The 16,590-nt window shown below is 37.4% G+C and overlaps 1 protein-coding gene across 1 annotated transcript in view; it reads right to left on the bottom strand.

The window, feature by feature from the left end:
• Positions 1-16,590, bottom strand: part of JMY (junction mediating and regulatory protein, p53 cofactor) — a 65,490-nt gene that overhangs the window by 45,627 nt on the left and 3,273 nt on the right. The window contains exon 2 of the mRNA XM_030968008.1: positions 651-824. Within this exon, the coding sequence (XP_030823868.1) occupies positions 651-824 (174 nt within the window). The remainder of the gene's footprint in view (positions 1-650; positions 825-16,590) is intronic.

Here is a 16,590-nt window from a genome sequence, read left to right as displayed (position 1 = left end):
AAATAGTTTTATCAAAAGTACATCCAAGATGCAATAAAGATAACATTTGTTAGTTCTGACTAAGCATTCCAGATTAGAATTACTTTCAAATATAATAAACATACTCATTCCGGAACAAATTTACCAAAATGCAGTATTCTTCAGATGGCTTTTTTAGCTCTTAGGAAAATATACTGTCTGTGTGTTACAACAAATTATGTATTTTAATTTATGTTCCGTGAGTTTAAGTCTTTTGCAACATCAGAAAAAAAGCTACTGACTTTTCACAGTTCACCAGATTACACAGAAAATTACTTTTCATTTTAGTTTCCTGAGATAATCTTCTAGAATTAACAATAGTATAAATACTGCACATCTCTTTGTATTTTATATATTACTCAATATTCCCAACCATAAGATTTTAAGTTTGACCTATTTAATTCAGCCACGCATTTGAAGGGTAAGACAGCAAGATAAACAGGTGGTGTTTAGCCACATATGTCAGACGTTCTCACTCATCAAAAACACTCTTCTTAGTGAAGAGCCCAGAAAAACAGGGTCAGCATCTAGTGGAAAAATATCACTTCATATACTGCATAACAGAACTAGTAAACAGGAACTAAAAAGCAGAACTTCCCAAATAATAAGTATCTCAGTTGCCTTTACCCTACCTTTATCTGCTGTCTTCTAAGCATCGCAAGCTCCCTCATATCTCGGAATGGTTGCAGTAAGTACTGGTAGAGCTCTGTGGTGGCTTCTGCAAGGTTACTGTAGGCTTCATCTTCCATTTGGTATAGTTCAAGGAGCTCTACCATACTTTCTGTATTCTTATGTTTTTCCAGAAGCTGCAGAAAAAGTACAAGTTTTAACAAAAATATTGGAACATTCCTGATAAAAGTGAAAGCAATTTAAAAAACTTTTTTTTTGCCTATCCTCTTGTATTATCTTCCCCTTCCCACAAAATCACCAGACAAATAAATAAAACAATCTTAGTCCCCAAAACACATGTTCAATTCAGCCAGTTAAATATGAGCACATCTCTGATAACCTTAACTAAGCAACATTCAGACTGATTTTTTGATTTCCAAAGATTTCTGGAAGGTAAAGAACGTGAGTACAAAGAAAACAGAAAAAGCAACTTAGCACAACAATTTATAATGTAGTGATCAGGTATGCTACTTCAGACACTTCCCACTTTTGGGTAACAGAGCAGGGAAAAACTGAGTGATAGACAAGGAGACAAAAAGAGAAGCTGCATTTTCAACTTTTTAAATTTTTGAGAATTTTTGGTGTTTGGGTTTTGCAGTTTTTTGTCAGTCTGTTCTTTGGATACACACAGCCCCCACTACATCAGTGTGCCCCCAGACAGAGAGTAACCCATATGAAACGAAACTTCCTAGAAAGTTCAATCACAAAACATTCATTTTATTTTTACAACGGGAATTACCTAAGCATTCTAATCTTTAAAAAATACTTAGATGTTAATAGAAAACAACTTTAATTCATATAAAAAATACAACATCAAAGTCTTTCTGTTCTATCTTTTAGTTCTTATGAAGCAGAAAATTCACTTGTACAAACTAGCTACGATGAATGATTTTTTTTATTGTATATGCTCATTTTGCATCTACATTTGGGCATTTGGACATTTGCCTGAGCAGACTTCACATAGTGCTGGAAATCCTTCACCATGTCTAATAAACAATATTTACTTGTTTAATAAAAACTAATCTCATACAGACATGTGGAGTACTTAATGTATTTATAAAGACAAGATTATCCAAAATTAATTTCCCTCTTATATAATTTTCTAAGTCAAAGTCTCTTGCCCTTTATAGTATCATCATCTCAAAAGCATATACTCACAGTCCAAGTTTATTTAAACTTAAAGATTAGCAACACTGTGGTGTAAATACATCCTATCTTCTATCTGTTCACTGAAGTTGGATGCTAAGCCATCCATGACATCTCTCTCTATAGTAACTGTGTTTCAGTTACCAGAATGGGTATGAAAAATGTCTTTCTTCATAATGGAAAGTTTGTTTTAGAAGATCTCTGTAGCTCCACCTTTGAAGCACTAAAGAAGGTTAGAGAGAGGGTGCAGAGCAGAATGCAGAAATGCTTGTAGCGCCTTTATTTATATGTTCACCATTAAAGTAACAGTCAGATTCCATGAGAAGACAGGAAAAGCTTTCACTTATTAAGGTTTAGCAGAGAAGAAAGGTCTGGGAGAGAGGATGTAAAACACATGTGAAAATCCTCACAAGGAGGAAACTTCAGCACAATGCAAGCTGCTTTGTTACCTAAAGAATTTCACACAGACCATTGTTCCTATCACAAAGTCATTGCCTATGCTCTTCTGCTCTTCCAGTAGCACACAGCGTTCTGTAGCATTTGAGTTCTCACTGAGAAAAAGTCTTGGGCTTGTAGTCTGTAAGACTAACATTTTATTAACTTTCAGTCTTACACACACATAACATAACCTGAAACTACAGAAACCCAGATACTCTTGGATTCATGCCTTAAGCCCCTATGAATCTCACACTATTCCAACTCACTATTTGTTTCAACCATCTAATCTAAGAATGCACCATCTTCCTCAGCTCCACTTCCATTTGACTAGCGCCTAAAAGTGGAGTTGCCATATACCAGCTTTCTCCTACTTTCCCCAAGCACAAATCAGAAATCCCTCTGTAGTCCCAAAGCTATAATTAGACTTCCATCAAGCTACTAAATCTTTCTTCTCAAGCCACCCATTGCACAAAGGAGAAACTCTCTCAGTACATTACAGTTTCCTTTTAGTTGCTTAGGCTAGTAGTATCTTACTATTAAATAAATTTATACCTCTGTTTCACTGTGAAACACTACTACTCCACTAGGATACAAATTCTAGAGGGCAACAAAAAATGACAATTCAAGAAAATGTAATCATTTAAAGGGGAATCTTAGGTACGTTTATACCAGGGACAGAACAACACAATGGAGGGGCTTTTTCCTTTTCATTCACAGACCACTCTTAAGTCCTATTTAATAGTTCTGATATTTTGGTAGATAGGCACAACTTTGCCTAAGCTGGAGTGAAAGTGCCAAGAAATGGATGACCAATCCAATTTTATGACTATCAGAATAGTACAAAGATATTTTAAGGACACTAAAAACAAGTAGCTACTTATAACTAGTTGGCTGTTCTGAAAAAATCATGTCTATCACTGAAAACAGCAGGGATAAAATAATGAATTATCAATACATTCCTGTGCATACAAATGGTAAGCAAATGGCCGTAACTTCATGGTCTTGCCTGTGTTAGTCTGCTGCTGGGGTTACCCAAAACATAAATCAAATCCTAATTCTCAACTCCTTCAAAAATACCAAACCTTCAGTTAAAAAAACCAAACACAGAAGTAAGGGCAGGTTATTCATAACCAATTAATATAGAATTATACATATATTTACTCTTTAACTATTAACACAAGGTAAGCTTCCATTCTTCATCCCTAAGGCAAGGATGCAAGCAGAATCCTATTACTAATGAGGGCTTTCTGAATGAAAATGGTAACAAAATTTCATCTATTCAGCAGTTCCAAAACAAGATGTAAGAAAAATTACTTAGAAACTTTGCAAAGAGTATAATCTTATTTGGTTTAATGCAAAGATCAATGAGCTATTCAATAGGGGTATTCTTCAATTCTTCAAAACAGATAGGAAAGTTATCAGCCTGAGAGTACTTGTTACATACAGCCTCATTACACCCATCCATCTATTCACACCCTATTTTCATGAGAAACACGCACCTTGGACATAAAGCTTGAATAGTGTGTTCAGCTTTGGAACCCTCATTACAAGAAAAGCACTAAGGTGCCTTTCATGGAACTGGGGAATTATCCAGAGAATAAGTTTTACAAGATTAATCTAAATAAATCAAAATATCGAACTCCTTCTGGTTAAAAATAGCTGCTCGCCCTACCAGCTGCCAAGGAACCAGGAAGCAGAAAAACTATACTGCCCTATTGCAATGTGTGCTTCCCCAAGAGAAGAGAGAGGGAGGGAAAGACCTACAAAAACCTAAATGGGATTTCTAGATACAGCACTTCTCAAAAAGGTACAGTAGCTTACTTAAAACCCACTTGAAGAGGTGTATTTAAGCAAATATCCAATCTTCCCCAAGAAGAGTAGATCAGCTTCTAGGGAAAGTCATCTGAACTGTACGAACTAACTATAAAAGGCAACTCTAAGTTTATTAAAAAAAGAGAAAAAAGATGGTATAGCTATACAGCACTTGGAAACACCATTGCCAAACCTCTTCCCTAATCTTGCCTAATGCAAATGTAGAGCTTGTCTTACTGGTGACTGGTTTTTTTAACTGATTTTTTTTTTTAGCTGTGTGGGGATCCATCTCTTCCAAGCAACAAGTGACAGGACAAGAGGAAACAACCTCAAATTGTGCCAGGTTTAGATTGGACAGTAGAAGAATTTTTTCACAGAAAGAACTGTCAAGCACTGAAGCAGGCTGTGCAGCGAAGTGGCTCAGTCATCAGTGTTGCGGTGCGTGTGCGGGCTTTGTTTGTGTGAATTTTACTCAGTTTTGTGTAAAGCTAGTTATTTTATTAAGGTTTAAAATGGCGTTTTCAGGCTCAGTTTTCAGGGCTCCCTCCCCCTTCTACCCTTGACAGATAACTGTCAATCATATATTGCCATGGCAATTCCCGCCTTTTTGTTTCAATTTTTATGTCTATCTAAGTGCCCCCTCCCTAATTATATTATAATGAAGTCTTCTCCTCCCCTGTTCCCCTGGCAACCCCCCTGCCCATCACTCTCTGCCCCTTCCCCATCCCTAGAAAGTTCTCCCAGGGCCAGAGGGGGATTGGGTCAGGGTGGGGAGCCACTCCCATGTTGTATTATGATTTGTCAGCCGGGTTTGTCTTTCAGTGTAATGTTCCTTGTCATTGGTTGGGTGTGATATTCCCCCCCCCACCCTCGGGGTTCCTATAACTGCCCCAGCGGAGGGGCGGGAAATTGGGCAGTTTTCTGCACACCCTCTCCCGCTCCCGCCTGTCCTCCCTCCAATAAACCCTCCCCCGCTGCAGAAGACTGCCTGCCTCACGTCTCTTCATTGCTCCGCCGGAACTAGCTGCTGCCGTGGGACTGTTTGCCTCTGCTGGGTCGCCGTCCCGTGCCTCGACGCAGGGAGGACCCAGGCAGCTGGCTGATCGTCCTGCTTGTTGCAGAGGCCATATCAGCTGGCCCACTAGGCTGCCGGCTGCTCACCTTTTCTCTCCCGCTCTGCTGTGGGAGCTGCCGGGCTGTCCTTTTACGAGCAGCCGCACATCAGTCCTGGGGGTATTTAAAAGATGCACACATGTAGTGCTTAGGGGCACAGTTTAGTGGTGGGCTTGGCAGTGCTACACCTGATGATTTTAAAGGTCTTCTCTGACTTAAATGATTCCATATAAGTGGTTTAAAGGAATACAGAACTATTCTCTCTCACATTTTGGAAGTGGAGTGCTTCAACAGTCTGGGGTGGTATGAACAGAAGACCAATAGCTTTGATTCTACTTCTATATGGAGGCTTTTAACCCTGATGAAGAGTCCAGGTGCTTCACTGCCACCAGTAATGGAAGGGGCACTGACACAGGAAACGGTGTAAAACTGGCTGCACAGAGCACCGCCCATTATAACGCAGTCTCATGGAGCTTTCCTGCTCCAGATCAAAGCAAGCTAAAGCCTTTGTTTTAGCTGGCTGCTATCCAGATACTATGCAGACAACTAGATACCTGGGATGCTGGGACTAGCACAGAATTAATGTCATAATGAAAACTACACCCTCCATAGACCCACAGATAGTTTGATTCTGTATGCTCTCATTTTCACACAGGCAGAACTAAATGAGTACCTAGCCAAGTGTCTAGACCAACCCAGAATATGAAAGCCAGGCAGTTTTCAAGGTGTTGGTATAAAACACACTAACAATTTTTGTGGCATGTTTTATGCCCCAGTGAAGACTAGTTCTCAGCACAGACATTCAGTGTTACTGCTCATTTACTTCAACAGTCTCAGTATGAATTTTTGACTTTCACAATTTTTTAATTACATTATTTAAAGAAGTGGGTGGAGGAGAGTAGAGTAACATCCTGTACAGACTGACTAGCTCTATACCCATTGAATGCTGCATTTATTTTAAGAATCATGTTTCACAGATGTTACATTGTTCACAACTAAATGAATCCATATATTTTAGGCAACTATTATGCAGATACACTCTAACCAGCAGGAAACACTTTTTTTTTAATTTAACACCACATATATTTGAACTATATAACAAAGATTTTTTTCTGTAATTTTTTTATTTTGTTCAAAAAGCTTTAAAAGTATTACAACAGACAGTGTAATTATGTGCAGGTTGACCTCAGCTGGGTGCATAATCCAAAGTTTAATTTAATCACAGAAGAGTCAAGTCTTACATTTCCTTTGCTAATACTCCCAAAATTTTCCCTGTTACTCCCATTTTTTTTGGTGTATTTTATAAAAACATTGCAATATGACACATAATCATTTTTAGACAAAATCAATCATAAAGATATTTTTTCAGTATCATCTGAAATTCCTTCATACTTCAGAAATAACTACAGAACACCCTATTTTTCTATGAATTTAGGCTGTCAGAAGCCTGACAGTATTACCTGTCATTTCCAAGAAGAGTTCTAAAGATTCAAATTGAAGCATATTCAGTTTCACAGGCAGAACCACAGACAGCTGGTGTCAGAGAGAAGTAAAGTACTGCAGATAAGAGTAGGTTTAGATACTCCATCCTTTGTCCAGAGAACAGCATTCCTAGGAGTAAAATACTCAAGCCTCCTGATGATGCACTGGCAATAGTCCGCAACGACGTTCAGACAATGAGTTATAAAGAAGTAAAGCTAGAGAATATGTAAAATCTGTATGCAAAATTCTAGCAACTGAACTTAGAAGGCAACTTTTTTTTTTTTTGCATAGCACATGCTTAGAACTGTTTCTCTTTAACCAAACAAAAGAAATTGTTGTTAAAAGCAAATATACTCCTACATGTCCTGACAATAAGCAGAAGTCTCAATTACATGAAATCTTCACCACAGGCAAACTGCTTTTCTCACTCTTAGAAACATGTGGTCCTGTACTTAAATGTCACCCATCACAGTTAAGAGATTAAGACTTGCCAGGGTATCCAGCTGTTTGCATGATTGCATTGCCATCAATAATCCTTACCTTTGTGGTAAAAACAGATCAGTTGCATTACTGTAGCAGTAACAGACCAAAGCCAGACTCTCCCACACAGATCTAAAGTACATTTTACTGCTAGGGCAGAAATCATCTAAGAGAACACAAAATCTAGATAGAGAGGGAGGATTTCATAAATAAATTAGTTAATACTGACTAGCATGGGAAGTGCTGGATCCAGCACTACATCTGTCTAACCTTCTAAGATTTAAAAAAGATAAAAACAAGTGAATTCCATAGTAACTTATTTGGAAACAACACAGCAACTGACTGCCTACTGAGTGCACAAAAATTGTCCATTTTTTTTCAAAGAGGCTTCTGAAGACAGGGAATTGAAGTGTATGCTAATGCACTGCCAAGGTTATTGTCTGGATTTGGGTAGTTTTTAAAATGGCTGTTTAAAGAAGAGCTGAGCTAATTCAACTAATTAAAGTAAAAGCACAGATAAAACACATATAGCAAACAAGTTCGAAGTCCACATGTATTCAAAAAATGGAACAGCAAACAAGAAAACCCAACAAAGATATTGGAAAGCAAAACACGGGGTGTTTAAAACACAAGAAATTAAGAATACTTTCTTAAGATGTGTCATCTAGGCCTGTTAAGAGCTACTAATACAAAATGAACCACATCATTCCCCTTTAAACACTACTTAAAAACAGTCCTTTACATGTACACAGTAGGCCTAGGACCTCAGTATGTGTGTAGAGGGGTTCCAGGTGGGTGGAAAAGGTTTTGTACTGGGGGACTAAAGACGTGGCATCTGTGAGAAGATGCCACAAACATCCCCCATGTCCAACAGAGCTAAACCCAGTGAGCTCCAAGATGGACCCACCAATGGCCAAGGCCAAATCCATCAGCAACCACAACAGCACCCTGGGATTATGCATTTAAGATGGGGAAAGAGTGCTGGCACAACTGCAGCCTAAGAGAGGAGCAAGAACAAGTGAGAGGAACAACTTTGCACTTACTAAGGTCAGTGAAGAAGAATCTGGGGGAGGTTCTCCACGCACCTGTGAAGAGATATCCTTGCAGCCTGTGGAAGACCCCCCACACTGGAGCAGATGGATGACCCCTGAAGTAATTTCAAAGAGAGCCCACGCTAGCACAGGCTCCTGGCAACATCTGGCCACATGGACAAGGGAGCCCACGCTGGAGAAGTTTTCTGACAGGACCCCTTGGATCTCATGGAGGACAGAACTGGAGCACTTGGTTCCCCAAGGACTTCACCCAATGAAATGCACTTACACTGCCAGAAATTCATGGTGGTCTGTCTACTGTGGGTGGGTCCGTATGTTAGAGCAGGGAAAAAACATGAAGAGGAAGGAGTGGTAAAGAAAACACATGATGAACTGACCACAACCCTCCTTCCCTACCCTCCTATGATATCCAAGGAGAGGAGGTAGAGAAATCAGTAGGGAAGTTGAGCCCAAGGTGCAGGGAGGGGTGGTGTGAAGATGCTTTATGATTTGGTTTTATTTTTCACTATCAAACTTTGATCTATCGGCAGTAGATTCAATTAATTTCCCCAAGCTGACTCTGTTTTGCTTGTGACAGTAATTGGTGAGTGATTTCTTCTTATCCTTATCTCAACCCATGAGCCACATCATATTCTCGCCCTACCCAGCTGAGGAGGGGGAGTCATAGAGTGGCTCTGGTGGCCACCTGATGCACAATATCTACCCACTGCAAGAGCACACCCCAGGAGTTTATGACCAGCACAGATTGCTTGGCCACTTTTCACTCCTATCAGTGACTCTCACTTATACAGAGGTTGCAGCTCCTGGACAGTAACAATTACCTTTGTCTAGTTCTTTTACACTGCCTACCAAAATGCACCTCATTTCAACATACTACCTGTAATACAACTCCACAGATAAAGAAAAGAACTGAACTGAGTAAGAAAAACTGAAGCAATATTTTAATGCAGCCAAGTGAGCCAAAACATTACTTCCATGTACGCATCATTACTGAACAATGCAACTTCTCTCCTCCCACATGGAATTCGAAATAGAAATCGCAGCAGAACTGTATGTACATATATAACTTGTTGGAAAATCACAAGGCTCAGGCACAAAGCTCTCAGCTCTGACAACAATGTATGGCAAACTGGATCTCTTCTGAAAGCTCAAAAGGGAAATGTCAACAACTAAAAACTATGTATCTCTTTCTCTTTAAGCACGACAAACATGTAACACCACATGGGGTGCTTTTTTAAGCTGGTCTAGTCTGGTCACCTTACCTTACCGTGTGATGTGGCTGTACAACTCCTTAGTCAGACTGCCATGTCAAATGAGTGTCTATAACTATGAGGTATTAGTTTGAATTCAGTATATTACTCAGATAGCCATAGATGAGCTACAGAAATCATAGCAAAGAAGGGCTAACTGCACGGGAGCAGTCATGGTACAGGAGTGGTAGGTTTTCCTTTTCCTGTTAGTACACCGAAATAGGCATTTACATTGTAACATAATTTCATGAATGAAATAGATCTGTATTTCAGAGTTATTATGGTATTTTGGGACTCCTTTCCTTTGAAAAGGGGCAAAATAATTAAAAGATTAAGTCACTAATGAATCACTGGTTGGATGGAACATGGTAACTCTGAACAAAAAGACTTCTAGGCAACACCTCACCCTGAAGGCTTGGCAAAGAACTTACTTTACACATATCCTAATGAGTTCTAAGTAATTTTTTTATGCAGGTCAGAAGACTGAGAACATACATTACATAAGTGTTCAGGCTGTGCCATAAAATACTTTAACTTCTGGTCCACAGATTGTCTTCTTCTATCCTTCTGAACTATGCTGTTAGTCAGGACAATATACTCAAGAGCATTGAAAGCGACAATTATCTAAACAAACTAATATTTGCATAGAACAAATACACAGTTAGCAGGTATTATAGTGCTAGTCCTAAAACCTTTCACATAATATTTGCCATGTCAGGACACAGGCCTAGTCAAATACTCACCTGCAGTAAAGAGCAAATGTTCTTTCATGAAAACAAAGAAGAACATTTGATGGGAAGAAAAAAAAGAGGTTCAATCAATTTCACTGTGAAGTCAGCTCATGGGAATTAGATCAGCAGCACTGAATTAGTACTCTTAGCAGTTTTACAAGGCATTTGGCATGGTAGTGAATAATTCTCAAATGTCTGACAAGTCTGTTAGACTTTTAAAAATCTAATTCAAAGCACGAAAAGATTTACAATACCAGATTCTAAGTACTTGAGAGGGTGAATTTACTTTTTAAAGCTGACCCAATAGCTTGTTTCCATTGAGAGAAGATTCCTCTTCCCATCCCCTCTTGCCTCTCTTCTTCCCAGTCTACTCCAGTTCCATGCTCCTTCTGCTCTCAGGTGCCTGCTTCTCCACTTCACTGGCTTTAGTACTTCTCAGATCCTTCAACAAACTAACTCAGTGTCTGGCAAAAAAACTACTTTGTGGTCTCTCTATGAGTCATTTACTGAGGTTTATTGAGTTGAATCAGCACACTGAAAGGACAGAGAAGCAGAACAGGAAGGAACAAAAAGCTGACGTGGGGGAGGACAGAAAGCGATAGCATCCCCCCTGTCAACGCTAGCAAGCTGATGATCCAGTTCTTCAGCTCCCTTCAACAACACAGATGATGAAGCACCTTTAAGCCCGGGTGACAGATGAGAGGTAACTCAAATAGCCCTCTGTGAATTCTTTCAATGCTGGTAGAGTTCAGCCTCTATGGCACCTTATAGTACAGTGCAATCATGGAAAGGCAGGCCTAAGGAAACAGCATTTCACATCCCTAAATGCAATTTTTGAAGCTTCCAAGCTGAAATAATAGGGATTTTATTTAAAAATTGAATACATCCAAAAAAAAAAGCCCAGTAGAAAGAACGTGTTTACAGTCCACTATTAAGAACAAAAGGCTAAATAAGATATGGAGAAAACCCTTAGATCCCATATCATGCATATTTTTCCTCCTACCTTAACAGCAAATACAGTAAATTACAAGCTACTAAATCACTTTCATACCAGAACAGTATTTCAGGCAAAAGCAATTTCTATTAGCACCAGGGGAACACAGACTTGTATTCTGTGGTGCTAATTGTTTGAGTTGGTTTTATTCCTGCTCTTAGGGAGAAATTAATTGGAAAGGATACTCAGTTTAAATGTTTAAGGGAAATAAAATCCATGTGTGATAAAGCAGCATGATAAAACACATTTGAAACTATACATACCATTTGCCTACTCATTCAACTCCACCAGAAGACCTCCAATATTGCAAGTAGTTTGGGATTTTTTACCCTTCTCCCATATATGAATTTTTTTCTGAATTATACTACTCTGAAGTGACAAAATGCTACAATTTAAAATTTTGACACATGATAATGAACAAGTAACACATTACTGAAGGCTAAATAATTTGGGACCTGAAGTCACAGGGCTATTTACGCTGTAGAAAAATTACAAACTTAAAAGCTTTTAGAACTAATCTACAGATTTTCCCCCTCAAAAGTTTCACAACTTAATTAATACATTCAGATCTTTTTCATTTCTTCTTTTTCTTCTTCATTTTTTAATATTTCCTTTCAACAGATATAAAACACAATGTTTTTTAAAGTTCAGGTTTCCTTTAAAAGAAAAGCAAGCCCTAATCAAAACTAGTTCTATTTTAAGCATAGGATCAAACTAGAAAACACACTAAGGTTCCTTCTAACATAATAATCTATGATTCTAAGTTATTGAAAATCTTTTACAACACCCTTTCCCTAAAGTAGCTCAAACAAGACATGATATAGTACTGTTATGTGAAAAGTTGTGCTACTATTGATTTCAGATGACCCACATAAATCGTCTGCAAGTTACCACAAACAAATGCTAATTGATTATTTAAATTACATTTTTCAGAGAAAAAAAACCCAAATCCATCCAGTTTCCTCACACTAATATCACAGCATTTTTCCAAAAGAAGGTCAGAACCAATTGACACACATACATTTTGGAAAGTATTGTAACAGTATATAAACACATAAAACAACACAAGTATTTAATTAAGAAATCAGAAGTACTCGAGGTCCTTTAAAAAAATTTCAGTGTTTGCTGAATGACTGGAAATGTTTTCTAAGACCTTTCCAGAAGCAAATCCTTAACAAAAAAAGTTCATCAAGTGTTCAAATTTCTCTGAATGGGTATTGTTTGTCATTAGTAATCAAAAAACCTCACAGACATACATCTGATATTCCTACAAAAATACCACATCTGGAAAAGAATAGATAGAAAAGAAACCCAGACACAGGGTCTTACCACTGAAAGGTTTTAAATTGAAAGCAGTATCTGCCCAAGGTTTTGTAACTGGTGAGTGGAGTCGCGAGGCTGTATCACCCATGTTCTATTTACATCTACAATGAATGGCTGCGGATGATCATGTCCAAAGCCTGGCTTGCCAGGGAAGCTGTCTTCTCATATATACATATATATATTGACTAACTCACTGATGCTCTGTACCCTTAGAACATAATTTTCCATCTCCTCCTGTCCTACTTCCTTCTCTCTCTACCCTATTTCTAATGACTAGGTTTGCATTGCTTGCAAAAATAGTTTGGCAGACATATCTTTAGCTGGACTGAGCACCAAATTCTGTAGAAGTCCTCTCCAGTAACAGCAATATCCTGGTGCATTGCAATGCTATGTTTCTAATAATATTAAAAAATAAATGTAAAAGCACAGTCTCAAACCCAAAGATGCAGTAACTTCCAAAAATCTCTGCTTCTCAAAGACTTCTTTAGGTTTGTGGTAGCAATATTTACACATGTAAAGCACAACCGTCTCTGACTATTTGTAAACAGTGTCTTGTCATGTTACAGAAACATAAAAAGATTAAACTATGACAGTGAATCTGTTTTCAACACCTGCCTGGGTAAAAATACTACGCCAGCCAGAAAAGGAGAGAAAAAAAAATGTTACTGGCTTAAGAAAGCAGTTTTAAACAGCATTTACTTAAAGGGTGGGCATTCAATTGAAGATGAAGAAAATAATGCTAGGAAAAAATGAGAAAAAATACACAAGACAAAGGTAAGCACGAAGAAAGTACAACCCAATATCATCTCTAAGGTCTAAGAAATTAAGGAAGTTGTGAATCCTGAGTAGCACAATGGAGTACAGAACATATATTACATAGGTTGTTTGCACCTCTTCAAAATATTCTGTCATAGGAAAATGCTACAAATAAGTACCAACAATTTTAAACAAAAAACAGAGGAAAATTTATATCTATGGAAACCAGGGGAATATCAAATTAAATGGTCTCAGCATCAGAGTACTCCCCCAAGTAATAGACATAAATGGTTCCCCAATCCCACTTTAGGCAGTTAAAAAGACCATATACTGCATTTCTTTTTTTTTTTTTTTTTTTTCTCTTCCAGGTATTTGGATAAGGAAATTAATTACTAGACTTGCAAACTGCTGTCTTCAGGTCTAAAAATTAAGACCAGGGTTACTAATACCGCTATATTGTACAGAATGCACCTCAACTTTTCATCTAAGATTTAAATTCTGTCAAGAATGATCTAATTTTTTTAAGTCAATGCCTTTTTCTTTGTGTACATATAACTTTCCCATGTTTTGAATAAATGTACATTGTTTTAACCATTCTGACTTTCAGGTACAGCTGCAGTAGTCATTGTCAACTTGCTCTAGCAAGCGCCCAATACCAGCTAGAGTATTAATATCATGTAGGTGTCTCCAAAGAGCTTGGAGGCTACCTGCCAGTTCCACAGAGCTTACCCTACAGCTGCTGACATATTTTGGTCAGTACTAATTTACAGTACTAGTTCAGCACTTAAACAGCTTATTTACAATGGATTTATAATCCAAACAGTGTTAGTGGAAACAAGCGTTAACTGTACAAATAACAAACACAGAGAAAAGCATTCCAACAAAACTAGCTTGGACTTCCCAAATGTCCAGCATTAGCCTTAACTCTGCTTTCCTCATATCTATAGGAAAAAAAATCCCCAGTATCTTACTTTAATCTTCTGTGCTCCCAATGTTAAATTCAAACAAGTGTTCTGTTCCCTCCTGAAACACCTTATGTATCTTCTAAACCTAACTACTGCAGTTCATATACAATATTAAGTTATTCTTTCTTCTTGCATAAAAAGATGTTACATTGGTTTTGATGGAAACACTACTGTTGCTAACATTTTTTCCATGTTACTGGAACATGGAATACTTTTTTGTCATGCTTTATATTTACTTTTGCATTACTTTTGATTCTGATGTTGAAACTCTCTTTAAATCTTATTGCGTCTAGATGCAGATCACTGAACAGCAATCAGTCACCTCACTTTTGGAAAACTTCCACTTTTGTTACAGTGCCCCACTACCTACCACATAAACATTTATTTTAGAACTGAAGGCATACAGCCAAAAACAATGTAACAAAATTCTTCTAGTTACTGAGACAACCAATATTATTGATTACTAAAATATTAGAACAGCTTCAACAGAACAAAAAGTTATTGGATAATATATACCTTTCTTGATATAAACAGAAATGAGTGACAATATGGAAGAAATATGTGTTGAAAAGTAACAAATGAAAAATTCCATTATATATAACTGAACCGATTCCTTGCCACTTCCTCTAATTTCACAAGCATACTTCATTCACTCAGAACAAAAAAACCTGCTTACTAAACATGCAAAAGTAATTTAAAAAATAATATGATTATGAAGGAAATAAAGTGACCATATAGCTTTCCATCAAAAAATGATACATTTTCTTCTCATACAAGTTGTTACTGTAACAAAATAGATTAATTTTTCCTTAGCCTTTCTAGTTCTTTGAATCAAAAGAAAATTAAACCAAGCAAAATTATTCTCATGCTTAGCAAATACATCACTATACAGGAGATGGAGATTATAAATAGCAGCGGTCGTCACTTTCATGGCAGTCTAAAATCAGCCACTGAAGAGAAGATGCTTTCAGAATTACTTCAGAATTTAATCAGGCACTTACAAGTGTTTGAACTTTCACATTAAAAAAATATTAAAAGAAGACACACAGTGTGGGGATACAAAAGAGTCTTTGTCTACCTGCAAACACTGGAATTCATTGATTTTATAAAGCAAAAAGAAAACCAAAGCAAGCTTCTGACTAGTTTTATACCGGGCACTCAAGATCCTGTAGACTATCATCCAACAGATTTCACCCAACCAGGGCCCTAGACCAAATTTTGGTCTACTAAGAGCTGTATGGAACAGAACATTCCCAGAAGCTGATATTTCAAAGATGGTGAAGTAGACATGTAACATACAGATAGATTTCCCAAATAGTCAACTTGTTATGCAAGAGCACACAATGAAATGTGTTTGGGGCATGACTAAGCCACCCATCCCTCCTGATCACAGTTTACACTAACACCATTTTTTTATTCAGGAAAACATGACTACCTTCAGCCTTTTGAAAACACAGAATGGACAAAGAGATACAGCACCATTACTGATATTACTAAACTCACAGAAATTTACAAACATCTACACTTAACCTAGAAAAACTCTTCTCTATGTAGGAAGAACAAAAACAGGCAACTGGCAGGACCAAGAGTACAGCAACAAACTTTTTCTGCCTTCTTGACACAAAGTATAATATTTTGGAAATACTGTCCAGGAAGCTGGAATCCCAAAAAAGGATTCAATGGTATACTCTCTGTTGGAATAATATCTTTTTATCTTTTAACTGAGTACTTGAAGGTTTTTTCAACAGGTATAAACTTAATGAACAAGTTTTTACTTTAAATAAATTCCTCAACTATTTCAAAATAAATAGTTTTACTTGAAAAAAAATAAAAGAAGTGTTATTTCAAAACTGCAAATCAGGCAGAAGAAATTAATCCCAGGTCACACAATTCCTCTACAACTATTGTACTTACTCATCTTGGATCTGTTTCTACTTGCAACATTCTTATGGTTTATTAAAGGCCTAAAATTTAGACTGAGATAAAAATTACTATTACAAAAAGCAACGATTACTAACTGCTGTGAAAATAAACTGACTTGTGTGTTATTTATGGAGAGCAATGACTGTCCAAGCAGAGGATGCTACAACAATAAACATGAGGTTTGGTTGCCCACTTAAGAATACAAATCAAGAAAAACTGCAAGCATTTCTCAAGTACTAGTCTAACTGCACAGAGGAATTTGTCCTAGAAAATATAAGAGATATATTAAATAACTATAAACTACAGAGGCACATTTTAAGATGCTAAGTCAAGGTCTTGGGAGTTGCACAATTTTACATTAATGAAGACCTTTCACATTTCCTCCTAGATACCATTCTGGTTACCAATGCTTCTCAATCACTTCCTCTTTTCCCAAAA

Source organism: Camarhynchus parvulus, chromosome Z, assembly GCF_901933205.1.
Source record: "Camarhynchus parvulus chromosome Z, STF_HiC, whole genome shotgun sequence".
Taxonomy (NCBI): domain Eukaryota; kingdom Metazoa; phylum Chordata; class Aves; order Passeriformes; family Thraupidae; genus Camarhynchus; species Camarhynchus parvulus.
This window is presented reverse-complemented; position numbering and strand designations above follow the sequence as displayed.